The 21,436-nt window shown below is 36.4% G+C and overlaps 1 protein-coding gene across 1 annotated transcript; it reads left to right on the forward strand.

Moving 5' to 3' along the window:
* The first annotated feature begins 342 nt into the window (after positions 1-342).
* On the forward strand, positions 343-17,032 carry LOC131480855 (cTAGE family member 6-like). The gene is made up of 5 exons (XM_058667331.1): positions 343-431; positions 1,699-1,759; positions 2,321-2,356; positions 7,969-8,036; positions 16,924-17,032. The coding sequence occupies exons 1-5, from the start codon at positions 343-345 to the stop codon at positions 17,030-17,032; spliced, it is 363 nt and encodes a 120-aa protein (XP_058523314.1).
* The last annotated feature ends 4,404 nt before the right edge of the window (positions 17,033-21,436 follow it).

Here is a 21,436-nt window from a genome sequence, read left to right on the forward strand (position 1 = left end):
GCTAATGTCTAATGCTGATTTGAGTATGTTATCTATAAGTTATCTGTTATATTCATTTTATTTTGCCTTTTAAATCTTGATTCTGTGCCAGATTCATATACAACACTCTGGAGACTGTTATGACAGCAAGATTATTTTGAGAGTTGTTGCTTTGAAATTTGAGTGTGTAGTGTTATTTCTACATCAGAAATGGTTGCATATTAGTTTTTCATGTTGTGCTTGCAGTGATAATTATGGATATTTTTATCGGAGACTCCAGTTTTGATACAGTTAAAACAATGTAAATCTTTATGACATGCTTTGAATACATTATAAATTTTCACTTTTCCTTTGAGGCACCTGATGATCGAGGAAAACTCCCAGCCGGAGAAGAAAGCTATCTCGATTGTTGATGCAAATTTCAAATCTACAAGAGAAGTTGACTTATATTGGTATTAATGTTTTTTCTTTTGTGACCTGGAGAATAGCCAGAAAAATATTTAAGCAGCCAAATATAAGTAGCATATTTTGCTACTTTTTAATTTCAAATCCTTGCTGTTATGAAATTTCATAGAAAACCTTAAAAGGAAAAGCAATATCAAAGCAGCATGTGTGATTTTTTTAATCTTGTTTGAGTATGGACCAGTCTTACCTATTACATCAGGGAATTTATGGGTAGACATTTAATTCAAGGTTTTTACTCTTTAGTTCCAATGGAGAAGAAAGTGTAGGATATGAAGGGATTTGGCATATGGCTCATACATATAAAGGAATGTATGAGCCATATTAATATTTGTATAGGTTTATAAGAGAGTAAGTTTAGTTTTTACCTTGAAGCTTTCCTTAATTCACAAAGGGGACACTGGAAAACCTAAACACAAAGGGTAAGATTCAGCTGTATTTGCATACTTGGGATACTTCATTATATGTCAGAAAGAGTAGTGTTGGGTCGGTCTTATTTTAATGAAGGAAGTAGCTGATTTGTCTTCTTTTTTGATTTATTCACTTGAAAGACAGAACAAAGATAGAACCTGGAGGTAGGGGGAGAGAATTACACACACACACACACACACACAAAGAGATACACACAAAGAGATACACACAAAGAGATACACAGTCACACAGAATGGGAGAGACTGACCCTTCCATCTGCTGATTAACTCTCCAAATTGTCACAACACCCAAGGCTAGGTCAGTCTGAAACCAGGAGCCAAGAGCTTCCTTTGGAACTCACCTGTTGATACAAGGGCATAAGCATAAAGGTCAGCATCCTTTACTTTTTCAGGCACATTATCACAGTGCTGGATTGTATGTGTAGTAGTAGCTAGGATTTAACAGGTATCCATATGGGCATCAGGTGATGTAGGTTGCCCTCTGTGCCACAACACCAGGCCCACATGTGCAGTCTGATAAGGTCTATTATTTTGTGAGGGAAATAATTCATTTCCTTTAGTCATTTAAAGATTATAAATATCTGGATGAATCTTCATCATATACTTACAATACTGTATGTACTGTTGTTTTAGGAAAGCTTAATGAGTCGAATTTATATTAGATCAAGAAAAAATGAGAATTCTATTTGGTATTTCTCAGCATGTGCAGTTTTTGTTATTTGTTCCAGTAAATAGATTGTTCTTGATGTATATTTTTTAGGTAGAGTATATTATTTTATTATGGTGATTACATATGAATAATTGAAAATTTATATCTTCTATATAGTAAAAAAGCCAAAGATACTGAAGAAAGAGTGCAAAGAACCACTATTTATTACCAAGGAAGGGTAAGTGTGTGTTTGTGTTTGTTGAATGTGTGTGTTGTGCATGTTTAGGAGTGTGTGTATGTATTTATCAGATCCTGTGCCTTTATGTAGAATGGAAAGGGAAAAGTGATTCCTTTACTGGTTTTATATCTTCCTTTAAGTGATAAATGTGATATCCAGTCATTTCCATTTTTTAGTGATTCAAAGAATGTGTAATAAAAAAATCTCAAGTCACCATGTCTCCTGTCTTTGACAAAAGGAATTACATTGCAGAAATAAAAATAGATTTTAAATCACCAGTTGGGTCTCATATTCAACCAGGCTATTTATCTGTTAACTGAAAGTTCCTTTTGTGGCTGAATACTGACAAGGGAACATAAACCAAAAGTTTTATGAATTACAAATTTTAGCTGCCTTTAGTGTACTTACACACGATAGATGATGTGTTCATGAAATTTTGGAGAAAATTGTGTTTACAGGCACAAAATGTGCTTGGATTATTTCTTGTGAGTTACTTCCTATGTTAAAGACAGATATTCTTTTTGTTTAAGAAAACTAATTTTCAAGCATTCTGTTTTTCAGGTTATTCATTGTAAGAAAAGAGCCCACCATAATTGGGTAAGTTAAAAATTGCCTTAAAGATTTCTCTGTTTCTTAGAATAAATTTTGCTTTTCCTTCTGGAAGATAATGCTAGGGATTTAAATTTATAAAAAAGATGGTATATTAAAAAATCAGTAGTGTTATTACATTCCATTTGGAGAAATAATACATTATCAAATGGTGGTTATTCCATCAGTCTTCTTTTAGCATTTTCTTCTTCCAAAATAGCCTAGAAGAGGGTGAGAGGGTTAGAGGAACTTGGTACATATGCTCATGTTTATGTATTTACATTTTGGGACATTGGATTGCCCCTTGTTATCCAGAAGAGCCTGAAAGGTCTCTGGATCATTTTACTCATTTGTCAAACAAATGGGATTAGAAAAAGAGCTAGCTAAAGCCCTTTCTAGTTGTAACATTGAGGGTTCTCTTACGTGATTCTGAGTGTTGGTACAAATTAAGAAAAGGCTCATCTGGGGAACTAATTGTGCTGCATGATGAAGAAGTGAAGTGGCTGTAGACTTGGAGCATTTAGAAGGAAGAACAGAGATAGAGCTGTTGACAGTAGCTGTCTACTGGGAAGTACCTGTCACAGGGAGGTGGAGACAGCATTCAGGGATGTTTGTCAAGTGCTTGACACTGATAAGCATTAAGTCAATGTTAACTGGTGTTGCCATTGTTATTATAGTGAAGACTTGCAAGTCTGAGAGGAGCATAGAATGAGAGAGTGGTGTGTTGACAGGTCCCTCCCCTCTCTGACATTCTGTTTGTTTTGGTTTCCAGAGTTTAAGTGAAGATTCATTAGTGAATTAGCTAGCATCATTATTGATTCATTTTTCTTCACCATTTCTCAGCACTTTCTAAATACATATGCATGTTATTATCAAAATTTAGTCATTTTATGTTAAAAAAGACAGATTTACAGAGAGCAGGGATACAGAAAGATCTTCCATCAGCCAGTTGACTTCCCAGGTGGTTGCAATGGCTGGAGCTGAGCCATTATGAAGCCAAGAGGCAGGAGCTTGTTTTGAATCTGCCATGAGATTGGGTGGTCCCAAGGCTTTGGGCCATACATTACTGGTTTTCCCAGGCCACAAACAGGGAGCTGGATGGGAAGTGGAGCAACTGGAACATGATCTGGTACCCAGATGAAATCCTGATGCGTGCAAGGCAAGAACTTATTTTTAAAGGATGAAGATGATGTCTATTAAATTCTTGCTATTTTAGGCAAGATACTTAAAAGTAGTTTGCACATGTTCCTTATTAAACCCATTTAATAAGTATAAATTAGATTATACCGTTTCAGGTTTTAGGATGAGAAAACGGCCCAAGATCACATAATTAGATAGTCAAGGCTAGAGATAGAAATCATAGTCTTTCAGAGTCCAGTCTTATACATATTCTATTAGTTTTTGTAGAATTCTTGTTTGGAAAGTGTGACTTTAACATTAGTACATATAGAAGGTGTGCCATCTAGATTTCAGCAAAATGCTATTTTCCAGATTTAAGAAAAGTACTATAGATTTACTGAAACAATCAAATCAGTGCTGGCATTTGGTCTGGTGTTTTAGAATGCCAGTTATGATGCCTGCAACACAGACAGAGGTGACTTGGTTCGACTGCTGATTGCAGCTCCTGAAATTTCCTTACTTGTATTTTGCCCTGGGCCAGTTTCACTGTTAAGTATGCAGAGTGAAACATTAGTTGAGTGCTCATTATGTGGATCTTATCCTCACATAAATGACTACACCGATCATCGTTCAGATGAAACAGAAATTGTGTGTGAGTGCTGCGTTTGTGTGTACTTTTTGAAAACCTTTTTCAAGGATTATTTACTTGAATTCTGGGAAAAGGGATGAAATGAGAAAGAGAGAAAGAGAACAATGATTTATATATTTTTTACTCTCCAAAGACCACAAATCAAGGAGTAGGACCTTCCAGAATGCAGGAGCCAGTAGCTTCAGGCCTCCTAGGTGTGGCAGTGATCCATCCTCCCCTCCCTGTAAGGCACATTGGCAGGAAGTTCTTTGTGAAGCTTAGAGTAACTGTGACTTGAATCAAGAACTCTGATATGGGATGATGGTAAACATAGAGATGGCTGAACCTGCTGAGCTACAAAGTTTATGAAAATTTAACAAGAAAGGGGCTGTGCTATATCTTATTATTTGCATCCTGAATTCTTTACTTAATATATTATAGAATTTCTAAAGAATATTTCACAATTTATTTTTCTTTACAAAAAGGCAGCTCTCATACTTGATTAACTTTATTCTGTTTCTACTCCCTTTTCCTTATAATTTCAGCTGTTTATTACTTGTTTGACCTTCTTTCTCCACCCAGTTACAATTATTGCCTTCTTCCTTTGAACTTACTTACTTGTATGTCTGGTGATGAATATGTCTTGTATGCGTGGTGATAAATTACTGAGGTCATTTGTACAAAACGTTTTAAATTAATATACCTAAAATTAAGAAATTTTCTGTATTCCAATGCATATTTTAAAAGCATGGTACTATCCACATTATTTTTCCCTCCATCCTTTCTTATTTTTCTATTTTAGCTTTTGCAGTGATTTACCTTCCATTTAACTTTATAATAAATTGTACCTTCCTCTAAATAAAAAACTCCAAAAATAATAAATAGAAAAAGTAGTGTTCCTCAGATGTACAAAGGCCATGAAATGACCAAAATTCAAAATATCATGTATATATGTGTGTGTGTGTGTGCATATATATATATTTTTAAAAAAAAAACAGATTTATTGATTTTATTACAAAGTCAGAGAGACAGAGAGGAAGATCTTTCATCCGATGAATCACTTCCCAAGTGAGCCGCAACGGCCGGTGCTCGCCAATCCAAAGCCGGGAACCTGTAACCTCTTCCAGGTCTCCCACACAGGTGCAGGGTCCCAATGCATTGGGCTGTCCTAAACTGCTTTCCCAGGCCACAAGCAGGGAGCTGGATGGGAAGTGGAACTGCTGGGATTAGAACCGGCGCCCATATGGGATCCCGGGGTGTTCAAGCTGAGGACATTTAGCTGCTAGGCCCCACCGCCAGGCCCTATCTGTATCTTTTAGATATAGATATGTAACATACATACATACATATATGTATATTTTTCAGCTGTCAATTATCTACAAATAATTGAGCACATAACATATATTCGTGGGACCTTTTTTTTTAAAGGGTAAAATCTCCATTTCTATATGTATTGGGAAAGACAAGGTTTCATTTTTTTTAAATAACTGAGTACTATTAACGTTGTATCTGTGGAAGTGAAAGTATTTCTAAAAACTATTTGAGAGAATAATTAGGATATCAATGAAGGAGAAAGAGGGGAGGAAGGACATAAATATGAATAAGAGTGAAAGTGCTGTTTCAGTCCACTGAAAGTAAACTAGTCAGAGCCCAGATGGTTGAAGTTGAGAGCTTGGACCTCAGTCTACATCTCCATTTGAGTGACAAGGGATCCAGATACTTAACAGTTATCATTGTCTCCTAGGATTTGTTTAATCAGGAATTCAGAACAAGGAGATGGAGCCACGAATTGAACCCAAGTTTTCTAAAGTGGGACATGGCTGTCTTTAGTGGCAGCTTGCCTTCAAGGCCCAACAGCAGCCCTTACTGTAATCATTCTTTGTGTCTTTACCCTGAGATAGTTTCAAGTTCCATGAATGAGCGAATGTCACTTTCTCATCAGCAGACCTCTTAGAAGGCTTTGTAGATGTGAGTGCTCAGTGTTTGAACACAGTGTTTTGGAGTGTAACATAGTGATTGGCTGAAATTTGTCTTACTCTTTGAGAATAAGCTGTAGACTCAGAACTAGGTGTTCAGTTCATGTGGCAGTAAAGATGCTGCTTAGGATACCTGGTCCTCTGTTGGGCTGCCTGATTTAAATCCAGGCTCCTCTGCTTCTTACCCAGCTTCCTGCTAATGTGCACCTTGGGCTAAAGCAGCTGATGGTTGAAGAACTTGGTCCCTGACACCCATGTGGGAGATCCAGATTGAATCCTGGGTTCTTCTTTACTCTGGCCTGTCTCTGGCTGTGTGGCAAATGAGGAGTGAACAGGTGTTGGAAAAAAATGTCTCGTTACTATTCAAATAAAAGAATAAGAGAGGTCTTAACTATTAGTACTGACTTTGTATGTATTTATTTTTGACCATATGTCTTTAGTGTTGGTTCTTTATTATCTGTGATGCTTCTCTGCCTAGTTCATAAAGACAGATGTGTTTTATTTATTTTACAAAAGATTCACAAATGGACCTAGTAAAATACACTAGAGGCTAAAGTCCTGGCATTGCATTTGCAGTAATGCAAGTTGGGTACAGGTTTATGTGCTAGCCACCCCACTTCCGATTTTGCTCCCTGCTTGTGGTCTGGGAATATTGTTGATGGCCCAGTCTTGACCCTGTACCTTCAGTGGAGACCCAAAAGAAGCTCCTGGCCCCTGGCTTTGAATAGGCTCAGCTTGGGCCTTTGTAGATGCTTGTGGAGTGATTCAGTGGATGAAAGATAGTCCTATCTGTGTATCTGACTTTCAAATAAAAATAAATAGAACTTTATAAAAATAAACAAAAGATCAAACAATTTTGATTCCATATTATCACTCATTCAATAATTTGTTGATTTCGATAACAATGATTTTGGCATAGTTTTTCACCAAATGTTGATGACATCATAAATATTGGAGTTGGTTAATACGTGTAACCCTTTCTGATATGAAGGATAGTAATGAATGAGATATGTTTTTTGTGCTTCTCTAATTTGGGGAGTCAAGTTTCTTTCTACATTGGAATTCATTTTAAAGTAAAAATTTGTTATTGGATTCCATTTTATTTGTAGAAATTGCAGATTAAGCTAAATGCCTCTACCATGATTGTAAATTAAGTGACTGTATCTATCTTTAAATGTTAAGACTAATTGATCGTAATAGTTTCTCCAGTCCAAAGCCTCACATAATTGTGTAAGTGATCTGGGGATCTCTCAGAATGGGGTTAACCTTTCACTTGAATGGTTGTGATTATTGCATGCTGTTGATAGTCACTTGGTTGTGCAAGCTTTGTTCTCTGTAACATTTGATTTTATCTTTACCTCGTACTGAATAAAATGGGATATGATATATGCAGCAACATGAACTTACTGGAAGTACAACATGCATTGATAATTTAATCTGTTTTTTAAAATAGCATTTAGCCACATGCTGCAAAACTGTTTTAGACCTTTATGGTTTCACAGAATCATAGTGAATTTTCGGTAGCGATGATCGCCTTGAGGCTAATATACAAAGCTGCCATGTGTAATGATTCTGAGTCTCTGTTGCCATTGCCTGAAGCTTGCATCCTCCCACATTGCCCTTAGCATATTACTTGACTAATCAAACAGTCCTCCATCTCACATCAGAGGGCAGCATTCATTGGCAAGTGCACAAGTCATCTCCAGTTTTAGGCCCATGTCATCTGCTTACCTGAAATATTTCCTTTTCCAAAAGATCCTTCAACTCAAAATGTTTTATCTGCATTTCATTTCAGTGGATGCATACATTGACAGCGATATTTGTATGCTGTAGGATGTTCATGCTCATTTTCATCTAACATTTGTCTGCATGTTTCTCCATCTTTTGTTATTTTTCAGTGGGCAGCTCGGTTTGCCGAGAGAGAACTCCATGACTTAAAGAAAGAGTATGTTTGTAAAAGAAAAAGGTTAGTTTCTTAACGGTAACACTTAACAACCTTTGGCTCTTTTATTGTTACTTTCTTGATTAGATAATATTATAGGCTAAATAATGAAATTTCAGTGATTCCAGCATTTTTCATTGTAAAGTGTTTACTCGTTTTGTCCTTTGTTTTAAATACTTAGGTTACCTGAGTGTTTAATTTTCCTACATAATGCTTATTTGCCTTATGTGCAACAGACATTTATATATATTATATATTTATATGTAACCATTATATATATGCATTTTGCTGCTGCCCAGTTATTCCTTGTCTTCATGAAAAATGTCGTTTGCCTTATTGTCTAGTTGACTGCTAAAGCCATGCTTTTCTTCTGTTATGTGTATTAGTAAGATTTTTATGATGTTCTTTATAACACTTGAGAGGAGTTTCTTAGGAGGGTAGTTCTATTTTGGCTCACAGGAGAGACATCAAAAATTGTGTGATGTTTTGGGTTCAAGATCTGTTGTGGCTCTGTACAGTAGAGTAACCATTCATTACACAGCCAAATAGTCTCTTACTCCATCACTATACATTGCCTTAATTGAGAAGCCACAAATAAGTTTGATAACAGATATGATGTTAAAGCAAAGATAAAGCAAAGCAAAAATACAGTACCATAGAGTTAAAAAAATATGCCATTGAATAATCAGTTCATAGGTGATGGAAAGAAAACACAGAGTCTAATTTTCATAATGGTTTTCTTGTATTAGAACATATGGTATTTGTCCTTTTGGGATTGACTTATTTCACTGAAGATGATGGTCTCTAGGTGTGACCATCTAGTTGCAAATGATATGATTTCCTTCTTCTTATTGGCTGAGTAATACTCCATAAAATAGAGGTACCGCTCTTTATTTAACCACTCCTTTTGGATGGGCATCCTGATTGTTTCCATGTATTTTCTACTGTAGATTTTGTTGCTGTGAATGTAGGATTACAGCTGCCTCTCATATATGCAGTATTCATTTTCTTTGGGTATATTCCTAGGAGAGGAATACCTGGTTCATGTGGCAGGTTCATTTGCAATTCTCTAAGCACTATCCATACTGATTTCCATAATTGCCGTACTGGCCTGTACTCCCACCAGCAGTGAAGGAGGATATCTTCTTCCCACTCCCCTGCAAGCAGGTGTTAGTTGAGTTCTGAATGTAGGCCAGTCTGAATGGTTTTAATTTGTATCTTCCTGACAGCTAGGTAGCCTTAGTATCTTTTCATATGTCTGTTAGCCTTTGGATCTCTTCTTTTGAAAAAAATCTCTGTTCATTTCCTTTGCCCATTTTTCACAGGGTTGCTTGCTTGCTTGCTTGCTTGCTTGATTGATTTTTCTGTCCCTGGGTTTCTGAAGCTCTTTGTAAATCCTGGATATTAGTCCCCTATCACCTGTGTAATGTGCAAAAATTTTCTCCTATTCTGTTAATTGCTTCTTCATTTTGTTAATCATTTCCTTTGCTGCATAAAAGATTTTTAGTTTGATATAGTCCCATTTGTTTATTTTATCTTTGACTACCTATAATTTTGAGGTCTTTCCTAAGAAGTCTAGTTCCATTCCTATTCCTAGGAGAGAGCTTCCTCTATTTTTATTTAATACTTTGATGGTTTCTTGGTGTATATTTAGGTCCTTGAACCATTTAGAGCTGATTTTTTTTTGTATAATGTGGCAAGTGCAGGTCTTGTTTCTTGATTCTGCGGGCTGCTATCCAGTTGTCCGAACAGCATTTGTTGAATGGCCAAGAATTTTTTTCCTGGATTATTTTCAGTTTTCTTGTGAAAGAGTAGTTGGTAATGCATGTGTGTGTTCCCTTCTGATGTTTCTGTTCTATTTCATTAATATCCTCCTCTGTTTCTGTACCGGTACCAGACTGTGTTGATGACCATTGCACTGTAGTATGTCTTGAAGTCTGGAATTGTGATTCCCTCTGCTTGATTTTTCTTCTTCAGGATAGCTTTGGCTATTCGTGGTCTCTTGTGTTTCCAGACGAATTTTTGTATCTTGTATTTCTGAGAAGTATGATGTTGGGATTTTGATTGGGATTGCATTGAATCTGTATATTACTTTTGGTAATATGGACATTTTGATGATGTTGATCCTGCCAACCCAGGAATATGGTAAAATTCTCCACTTTTCAGTGTCTTCTTCTATTTCCTTTTAATATGTTTTATAGTTTTCATCATAGAGGTCTTCCACATATTTGGTTAGCTTAATTCCTAGATATTTAAGATTCCTCTCTGCTTTAAGGACTGTACTTACAATTTCCTTCTCAGTCATGAAATTATTTTTGTACACTAGTGCCATTGATTTGTGTTCATTAATTTGTATCCTGCTATCCTGCCAAAGTCTCTTATGAGTTCCAGTAGTGTCTTAACTGAGTTTTTTGATTCTCCTATGTAGAGGATCATGTCATCTGCAAATAGATACTTTCAGTTCCTCATTTCCAATTTGAGTTCCTTTGATTCCATTTTCTTGCCTAATAGCTTTGTTATGAACATCCAATACTATATTGGATAATAATGGTGACAGTGGACATCCCTGTCTAGTTCCAGATTTTGGTGGAAAGGCTTTCAGTCTTACTCCATTTAGTATGATGCTGGCATTGGCTTTGATTGTGCTGTAGAATGTTCCTTCTATACTGATCTTGCTTAGGGTTTTCATCATTTAGTGGTAGTGGATCTTATCAAATGCTTTCTCTGCATTTATTGAGATGATCATATTTTTTTTTTCAATTTGTTGATGTGATGTATCACATTTATTGATTTACGAATGTTGAACCTTTCCTGCATGCCTGGGCTGAATCCCACCTGGTCCGGGTGAATGATCTGCCTGATGTACTGTCTGTTCCTGTTGACTAGTATTTTCTTGAGGATCTTTGCATCTTTGTTCACGAAGGATATTGGTGTACAGTTCACTTTTTCTGTTGCTTTTCTATCTGGCTTTGGTATTAAGGTGATATTGGCTTCATAGAGCTTATAAGGATTGCCTCCATTTCTATTGTTTGGGAAAGCTTGTGGAGGATTGGAGTAAATTCCTCTTGAATAGCTTTTTAGAACTCAGCAGTGAAACCATCTGGTCTAGGACTTTTCTTGGTTAGAAGGGCTTTAATTTTGCAGTCAATTTCAGTTCAATGTATAAGTATTTAGGCTGTTAATTATCTCTTGATTTAGTTTTGGTGGATATGTATGTCCAAAAATCTGTCCATCTTTTCTGTGTCTTCTGATTTGTTTGCATATACTTGCTTGTAATAGTTCCTAATATTTTCTTGTGTGTCTGAGCTATGTGTTGTTAGATTTTTCTTCTCATCTCTGATGCTATAGATGCTCATCTTCTCACTCCATTTTTTGATTAGTTGGGCTAGTGGGGAGTCTATTTTGTTGATTTTCTCAAAAAACCAGCTCTTTATTTTCAGTTTCTTCTGATCTTTGTTGGTGAGATGTGTCTCCTGCAAGCAACAGATAGGTGGAGTTTTTTGATCCAGTCCTCTAATCTGTAGTGTTTGATTGATAAGTTTAAGCCATTTACATTCAATGTTAATATGGATAGGTTGCAGTTTGGTTCTGTCATTTTAGCAATGGGTTGTTATTTGATTTAGTCTTCTGCTAGTCTTTTAGTGGAATGTTCTCCACATTTGCCTTTGGTTTTGGTAGTTGCTATTCCTTTTTGCTTTCACAAGAACATCTTTCATATCATTTGCGAGGCAAGTCTAGAAAGCAATTTCTTGCATTTATCTTTGCTGTGGAATAATTTTATTTCATTTTCAAAGACAAAGGAGAGTTTTTCAGGATACGTTACTCTGGGCTGAAAATGTTTCCCTTTTTGAATCTGGAATAAGTCACTCCTTTCTCTTCTGGCATTTAGTGTTTCCTCTGAGAGGTCAACTGTGAGTGAGGGGGTTCCTCTATAGGTCATTCAATTTTTTTTTATGTGCACATTTAAGGGTCTTTCGTTATGTCCAACTGAAGAGAGCTTGATTACATGTGTCATGGTGAAGTTTGTTTCTGATCAACTCTGTTGGGAGTGTTATGACCCTCCTGTATATTGTTTCCCGATTCTTTTCCAGCTTTGGGAACTTTTCATTTATTATTTCTTTGAATACATCTTTAATACCAGCTTCTGTTTCTGCACCTTCTGGAACTTCCATTAACTCTTAGGGGTCTTTTAATTGTATCTTTTGATTCGTGGATACTTTTTTTTTTTTTTTTTTTTTTTTTTAGTTTGACCTTGCTCTGCTTCCAGCTTTTTGATTGTTTCCCCCTGTTGACAGGAAATATCTTCCAATTCTGAAATTCTCTCTTCTGCTTCATTCATTCTATTTTTTGAGAGTCTCCACTGTACTTTTAATTTGCTCCACTGTGTACTTAATTTCTGATATATCTGCTTTCATTTGATTCATTGCTGTTATTTACTTTCTAATGTATTCCTTAGATTCCTTGTGCTTTGCATTGTTTACAAAGTTTATGAGTTCTCTGACTTCTGTGTCTCCCATTTTTTTCAGGGTCTTCCTCAGTTAACTCTGAGGGTGGTCAAGGCGTTTCCTCCTTTGCTGGAGAGTCTTCAGTAACAATCATAGTACCTCTGTGTCTTCTTTTGCCATTTGGCATTGCATTTCTGGTTGGCAGATCCATCTCCTTAGTGCAGATTTCTAAGATGTATTACCTGGCTGCCACAAGAGTTGAGCCATGGCTGCCGCTAGATCCTTGGCTGTCGCTGGGGTCTGTATTGTTGTTCACCAGCCACTGTTAGGGATTGCCGTTCACTACAACACTGCTCCAGCATTGTTGCCATTTCCCCTTGTCAAGAGGGTCTCCAGGTACTCCCTGCGAACTGCCTGACCCCTTTTTTCCCTTCTAATCTGTCTCTTGTGGTTCATCCTAATGGTTCTCTGTCATCCAACACTAATTTTTCTGTCAGCTGGTTAGGTAGTCAGGATGTTTGTTGGCTGCTGCCACCTTGTGGGTGACAGGTGCTTTCACTTTCCTGGGTACTCACCTTTCCTGCTGTTGGGCAGATATGGAGCTAGTATAGATTAGATAGTTCTGACCGTGGAGTGGCTATTCAGAGTGTTCTGGCTGTCAAAGGTCCCCCACCGCCTTGTGCTTTTGCGGCCTCTGCCTGCCCAACCTGGTGCCTTGAGTGGGAGTGGTCCAGCTCCTCCCACACTATGTGTGATCAGAAACTAGCCTTTCTACACTCCAAGGGCATTACATCTTCTCCCAATTGTGATAGGCCAGTGATGGCAGTTCACTGTGCTTTTGCTCTCACGCACCCACTGCCACCAGCCGGGCAGTTCACTTTGTTGCATCACCAGTCTTGTTTTCCCCTGGAATCTGCCCTGCCATTTCTGGGTTGCCAAGAGAAGCCTTAGTCTCTGAGAGAGACCTTTATCCCCTAGGATCCTCTGTTTTGGGTGATTTAGGTGTCCGTCTGAGTGGCCCAAATCCAAGAGAGTATTCAGGAGGGGATAGGCTCATATTCCGCCACATGAGACTTCAAAGAGTGACTCACCAGTTCCTCTTTTTATTTTTTTCTTTGTCTACAACAGTGTTTACCCTAGATGGTGCCTGCTTCCAGCAGTTCAAGTTGCCATTTGCTGTCTTGGGAGGTTTTTTGTTTTTTGTTTTTTGTTTTTTTTTTTTTTTTCAGTTCTCGATGTCTGCTCGTCCCCTGCCTTGATCATGCCAACTCCGGGGAGTTTCAGATGACTTTTCCAGCAATTCTGCTCTTCCTATTCTCTACTCTGCCAATATTTGTCTTTATTTCTGCATGTGCTTAGCTACACTAACCTCTACATTCGGCTACCTTCCTAGACTCCGATCATTAACTTTCAAATTTCAGGTACAGTTTGATGAAATCAGTGAGCCAAATCACAGCACTTTTTATTTTTTCTGTAATTAAATTTTGGCAGCTTTCTTATACTCATTTTTGTGTGTGTGTGTTTATTTTTATGATCTTTCTTGACACAGAGAGAGTCCCTGTTCTACCTCTGCTTTCTCCCTCAACACCTTCCTTCCATCAATTTCCCCCATATTATTACAGTAGTACAGTCCTTCAGGAACAATTACTTGTCAACACTCTGCTTTTTAACATAGACATCCATATAATCAAGATAAATTTATTGACTAAGTTCTCCTTTTGTTTGACTATTGATAGATACTGCAACATATCTTCTAATCTTCTGTATGTTAATCTTCATTATATAATTCTTCCTGTATGTATAGACACATATATGTATGTATATGCATACATCTAATGTGTATATATACATATATATATGTATATGTATATATATGTATAAACATATATATATGTGTGTACACACACGCACACTCTGGGCTTACCTGTATATCTGTTTTAGTGTTTTACCTGAAAGTTGCTTTGTATCAGAGAAAAGACATGTTATTTTCCATTTTAGGACTGGCTTAATTCACTGGGTATGATGATCAACTTTTGCAAATGATAGAATGTTGCAAATGGTAGAATCCCTTCCTTAATGGCTATATTGTATCCCTGAGGAAAACGTAGCAGTTTTCTTACTCATCCCTCTTTCAATGGGAGTCTGTATTGTTTCAATGTCTTTGCTATCATAGATTCTGGTGCTATATATGGGGAGACAAGTTGATTTGCCATGCACAGATATCACTTCATTTGGATATATTCATAGGAATGGGACACCTTGGACATATGGTAGATCAACATTAAGTTGTCTGAGCACTCTTCACACTTTCATAGTAGGTATACTATTCTGTGATTCTACCAACAACGGGGCAGGTTATTTTTTTCTCCTTATACTCAGCAGCAAGCGTTGCTAGTAGATTGCTGCAGATGCAGGAGCCTCGTTTTGGTCTTCCAGCTAGGGGGCAGGCATACAAATATGACAATCATTTTTACTTATCTCAGTGTATTTCAAGGGAGGTTATAAGTGAAGCATGTGGGACATGATTCAGCATCTATAGAGGGTGCTGGTGTTGCAGGTGTCTCCTTAAAGGCCACAACACGGCTGAATCACTCTTTCATGATTTGTGGTGACTTTATACAATGGAACCAGCACAAATAATAAGTGTATTGAATGTATTTAGAACCTAATAGGGAACATTAATATTCTGTTGAGTTTAAAATGTTGGTAGTGTTTAGGCTCATTCAGCCTCCTGTTATAACACCTCAACTCTAGCTTTCGATTCAATTCAAATTTTTTTTTAAAATGTCTATTCATCATGGACTTCTGGACATATGCAGTTCTTCATGATATCAAATAAGATTAAAATTGGCAAAATGCATCAGCTGACGTATGGCTGCCATGACTCAGATAATAAAACCTAAAGTAAGTTCTTCTTATTAGGCTCATGTGAGAAAATTAAGTGAGTTGAATGTTAAATTAGTTAGGTGAAGGAACTTTTTGACTCTGTCATGAAAACATTAAAGAATGTTGTTGATTAATGAATTTTAAACAGTGTTGATTTGAAATTCTAAACAGGAAATGGTACTTTCTGTTGTTTTAAAAAGGTGATCCTGACTATGTGTGTTCTTTCAGTGATTTCACACTCCCAAAATTGGATTGTTGTGAATTGATACTAATACTAATGTGTCATTCTTGCCCATAAACTGTTTCCTAATGGGATTCAATGGATGTTGCTGCTAAAATTCTGTAGCGTGCAAATACAATCAATAGTATAGGTAAAATGTTAATTTTAAATTCTTGAAAACATATGGTGTATTTTAGCTTCATTGATTTTCTATATGCTGGCTGTCTGTTTCTCATTACCAGTTTTGTGATTTAGTAACACATTTCCAAATTTAATACTGGAGAAAATGAAATGAAAGTATGTGGAATATAAAACATTTACTGAGCAAGGTCCAGAGTCATCTGTTTGGGCTTTCAAATATTACGTCAATCAAGATGGATAGTGTAGCATCAAAGAACCACTATCCGTGAGCCCTGCAACTGGATCAAATCACAGTCACATATTGCATACTGTTGTTTGGGTCAGACAGTGTATATGATGATGGTCCCAAACATTTGTGTTACCTGGTGATGTGATAAGTATACTAGTTCAAGTATATTTTCAGAATTTGTGCTTGTTTTTCAGTGACGCAAGGCTTGACTTCATTTCTCTGTTTCATTTGCATTTTTATTCAACAGGAATTTTAGAACCCTCTGTATCCCTGTTCAGTCCTTACGATCAGGCTTAAGACATTTTCTGGTATAGTCTAAGGGCTCCATAAGTACTTATCACTGCTAGCAGTATGCACACTAATAGAAATAGGCAGCACTGATTGTACTTTGGGTGTAATATAATTTTGTAAGGCAAAATTTACTTTGAGTGTAATATAATTTTGTTGCTTTCTGGTCTGACCTGGAAGCCCCGTCAAGACTTTAAAGACTGGTTTGAAAATTATTTATTCATTTACTTATTTGAAAGTCAGCATTGGAGAGAAAGAGAGAGAGAAACAGAGAAAGAGAGAGAGAGAGACCTTGTGCTTGCTGGTTGATTTCTTCAGATAGCTACAACAGCCAGGGCTGTGCCTGGCTGAGGCACTGCATGTGGGATTCCCACATCATTAACCACCAATCTGAAATGACTGGAACCCAGTTTATTGTGGCTTACTTCAGTGTAACAAATATAATGCTGCTTTATATAGGAGTCTGGATGAATATTTTATGTATTATATGTAAGAATATGTTAAGAGGAGTTGCTTTGAAATTTAAGTCTGTAATGTTAATTCTGTAACAGAAATGCTTGCATATTAGTTTTCATGTTGTGTTTGCAGTGATGATTATGGATATTTTTATGGGAGGCTCCAGTTTTGGAACAGTTAAAAGCATATAAGTCTTTTTTAATGACATGCCTTGAATATAATATGAATTTTCACTTTTGCTTTAAGGTGCCTGATGGTCGAGGAAAACTGCCAGCCAGACCAAAGGGTTGATGTGTCACTTGTTGATGAAGATTGGGAGTATAAAGCAACAGAAATCTTGATCTATAGGTATTAAATGACTTTAGTCTTGTGGATGAAGCATATCTAAAGCTCATTTCCAGAAAATAATGTTAAAGGATCTAGAAACAAGTGGGACATTTTTGTCAGTCAGTTCAAGTTTCTTCATATTAAATCTAGTTTTTGCCTTGAATCCTTCTTCAGTTGGACTAAGGAGATACTGGAAAGCTTAGAGACAAAGGGCAAGAATTGTCTGTATATTGAGAGTTTTGGTACTTCTTTTTATTTAGGTAGACTAAGATTAATGTTTACCAAAAAAAAAAACTTGGAATGATGTATTTACTTGAAATGCAGAATTAGAGAGTGTGAGAAAAGGTGAAAAGATAACAGAGAATAAGGCAGACAGTGAAGCTTCCATCTGCTGATTCACTCTCTAAATGGCCATAACAATTGTGGCTGAGCCAGCTTGAATTCTGGAGCCAGTAGCTTTCACTTGTTTTCCACATGGTACAAGGTGCCAAGCACCAGGCTCATCCTCCACATTCCACACAACATTGTCTGGGTGTTGGAATTTATGTGAGCAGCTGAACTAGAACAGTTGCCACTATGGAATTACTGTGATACAGGCAGTAGGTACAGCCCATTGTCTCATGGTGCTGCTCTATCTTACTAGTATTTTTAAGGTGATCAGAGCTTTATGGGGGATTTCATTAATATCCTATGACTATATTAATATTATAGATATCTATATAAGGGTAAATCTGTGAGCATTATTCATGTTAATACAAACATACACTATACTACACTTAGTATAAATCTTGAGCTTTGTTTTAGGCTAGCATAAACAACAATTAATGTTAGTATTTTTTAAATGGGCATAAAGACTTAGTATTTTGATTACATTTAAATAATGGAGTAATTCTTTGTTCCTCACAGAAACAGAATCAATGATCTTGAAATAGAACTTCAAAGAACATTTCATTATTACCAGCAAGAGGTAGGTGTGTGCCTGTGTGTGTGTGTACACATGCATTTACTTGTTCCTGTGAATTTACGTTGGATAGAAAGGGAAAAGTGATTCCTTTACTAGTTTTATATCTTTCTTCAGGTGTTACATGTGGTTTTCAGACACTTCCATATTTCAGTGATTCAAAGAATATGAGATATGAAATTTTAAGAGTCATCATGTCTGCTGTTTCTTTGGAAAAGTGGAATTACATTGCAGACATAAAAATAGATTTTAAATCACTGATAAGGTGTCACATTCAGCCAGGTCAGTTATCTGTTAATTGATAGTTCCTGTTGTGGCTGATTGATGACCAGAGAGAATAAAGTAAAAATTTATTATATAAATTTTAGCTGTGTTTAAGTGTAGTTACAATAGATGATGGAAATTTCCGTAAAAGTGTGTTTACTGACACAAAGTGTTCTTGGAGTGTTTCTTAGCTTGTGAGTTACTTCCTTTGTTACCAATAGATATGCTTTTTTTTTAAGAAAACTAATTAATGTCTCAATGATATTGTTTTAGATTGTTTCTGTTCAGAAAGAAACCCACGATAATTGGGTAAGTTTCAAATGCCCTTTTTAATCTTTTCTTCAAACCAAATTGTGTATTTAATTCAGAGAGCTAACATTGGGGAGTTAAGTTTATGAAACGTAGTGTGTAAAAGATTTGGCCAATTTTATTTGCATCAATGATGGAATTATGTTTACTGTGAGCTTTAAATTCTAAGTTGTATCCTGGTTGTTTTCACAGTCTTGTTTTAGTATTTTTCTTCTTCCAAAGTAGAGGAACTTGGTGCATGTGCTCATGTTTATGTATTTACATTTTGGGACATTGGATTGCCCCTTGTTATCTAGAAGAGCCTGAAAGGTCTCTGGATCATTTTACTCATTTGTCAAACAAACGGGATTAGAAAAAGAGCTAGCTAAAGCCCTTTCTAGTTGTAACATTGAGGGTTCTCTTTTTTTTAATTAAATTTATTCATTAATTAGATTGTGTTGTAATTACATAGAATCTGGGATTCTCTCCCCACCCTCCCCCCATGGTGGGTTCCTCCACCTTGTTGCATAAGCATAGTTCAAGTTCAGTTGAAATTCCCTCTTTGCAAGTATATGCCAAGCATAGAGTCCAACATTTTATAGTCCAGTCAAGTCCAACCCTCTCTGGTCTGAGGGCAGAGTCAGCAGAGTATCATCCCGGTCAAACAAAAGCACTAATATACCATCTGCAACAATTAACATCGTTATGGAATTAATTGACATGGTATTGAGCAGTCAACATGTTAAAAATAAATGCGATTTTTTAACCACTTTCTGTGACCCCCCATTCACAGTTCAATTTTAGTTTATATACTACATATGACATAATATCCATAACATAACATAACATGTTATGCTTAACATCATATCATCTTAAATTAAGGCAAACATGTGGTATCTGACCTTTGGGGATTGGTTCATTTCCCTTAGCATTATTGGATAAGAAAGCTATGGTTCATCTACTCCATGGAATACTACTCAGCTATTAAAAAAAAAAGCAAAATGCAGTTCTTTGTGGCCAAATGCGCCAAACTGGAAATCATAATGCTGAGGGTTCTCTTAAGTGATTCTGAGTGTTGGTACAAATTAAGAAAAGGGTCATCTGGGGAACTAGTTGTGCTGCAGAGGAATTGCATGATGGGGAAGTGAAGTGGCCGTAGACTTTCAGCAGTTAGAAGGAAGAACAGAGATAGAGCTGTTGACAGTAGCTGTCTACTGGGGAGTGCCTGTCACAGGGAGGTGGAGACAGCATTCAGGGATGTTTGTCAAGTGCTTGACACTGATAAGCATTAAGTCAATGTTAACTGGTGTTACCATTGTTATTATAGTGAAGACTTGCAAGTCTGAGAGGAGCATAGAATGAAAGAGTGGTGTGTTGACTGTCAGGTCCCTCCCCTCTCTGACTTTCTGTTTGTTTTGGTTTCCAGAGTTCAAGTGAAGAATCATTAGTGAATTAGCTAGCATCATTATAGATTCAGTTTTCTTCACCATTTTTCAGCATTTTCTAAATACTTATACATGTTAATTTTTAAAGATAATTTTTTAAAATCCTCTTATACTTGGCAAAGTTCTTGGAAGTATTTTGCATACATAGTTTTTTTTAAAGATTTATTTTATTTTTATTACAAAGTCAGATATACTGAGAGGAGGAGAGACAGAGAGGAAGTGGAGCTGCCAGGATCAAAGCCAGCGGCCACATGGGATCAAGGCAAGGACCTTAGCCACCAGGCCATGCCGCTGAGCCCTGCATATATAGTTATAGTTATGAAATCCATTTAATATCTGTAATTGGATTTTATAATTACAAATGTTATAGATGAGAAAACAGCCCAAGGACATATGATGACTTAGATTCTTGTCTTGTAGAGTTTCTATTAGTTTGCATTTAATATTTATTTAGTACGTGTGACTTTGTGTTAAAACATTTAGAAAGTGTATTCCCTACTTCTGGCCTAGAAAAGCAGTGCAGGTTGTCCCAGTGCCTTGGAACTCTGCACCTACATGGGGGACTGTGAGGAAGCTCCTAGCTGCTAGCTTCAGATCAGCTCAGCTCTGGACATTGTACCTCCTAGGGAGCAAAATCCTGGATTGAAGATCTTTCGTTCTCTGTTCATTTCTCTGTGTAAATCTGCCTTTCCTAGAACATTAAATAATGTGTGGATACTTTGAAAGTACCTACACATTTGATTAAGCTTGCTTTGTTTCCACTTTTTTACGTTTACAATTTCAACTGTTACTTTCTTCATTGGCCACTACTTTGTTCCATCCTGTTGGATTAACTTTATTTGCTTTAAACTTACATAGTAGTCTCTTTCATGTGCTGTGCTGAATACAGTGTTCTTTACTGAGGTCATTTTAAATGTATTATTCACATACACAAAATTAAGAAATTTCATGTATTTCACATGCATGATTTTAAAATATGCTTTCTACATTATTCTTGTCTCCTCTCTCCTTCCTACTTTCTTATTTTTGCTTTAGTTTTAAAAATTATATACTTTCCGTTTTGTTTACAATCATAAGCTTTGCCTTTCCTTCGTTAATTGAATAATTCAACCTATAATAATTAGACAGTGTTCTTCAGGAGAATTGACCACGGCTATAAATGATAGTGAAATAATAAAATATCTATATATTTGTTGCACTCTGTATGTTTTTATGCAAAATTAGGGAAAGAATCAATGTCTCTTCGTGACTGAAATAACAAGTATGCGTAATGGTCACCAATTCCATAATATTTTTGTGAAAGACAAAGTTTATTGTGTGAATGCTGTTCCATTATATGTGTGTATGAAATGAGCCTAAAGACTTGAGAAATAATTTGGTGGAGAAAGACAATGAGAAAGAAATGGAAAAAGAAAGAGGCAGGGAGAGAGAAATACGCATGCAAAAGTGAAGTCATTATTTGGTTTAGTTCTCT

The sequence above is a fragment of the Ochotona princeps genome, chromosome 7, assembly GCF_030435755.1.
Source record: "Ochotona princeps isolate mOchPri1 chromosome 7, mOchPri1.hap1, whole genome shotgun sequence".
Lineage (NCBI taxonomy): Eukaryota > Metazoa > Chordata > Mammalia > Lagomorpha > Ochotonidae > Ochotona > Ochotona princeps.

Coding starts and splice junctions, on each gene's coding strand:
- LOC131480855 (XM_058667331.1), top strand. CDS start 343: ATGATCGAGGAAAACTCCCAGCCGGAGAAGAAAGCTATCTCGATTGTT. Junction 432..1,698: donor AGAGAAGTTGACTTATATTG/GTATTAATGTTT, acceptor TCTTCTATATAG/TAAAAAAGCCAAAGATACTG. Junction 8,037..16,923: donor TATGTTTGTAAAAGAAAAAG/GTTAGTTTCTTA, acceptor TTTTGCTTTAAG/GTGCCTGATGGTCGAGGAAA.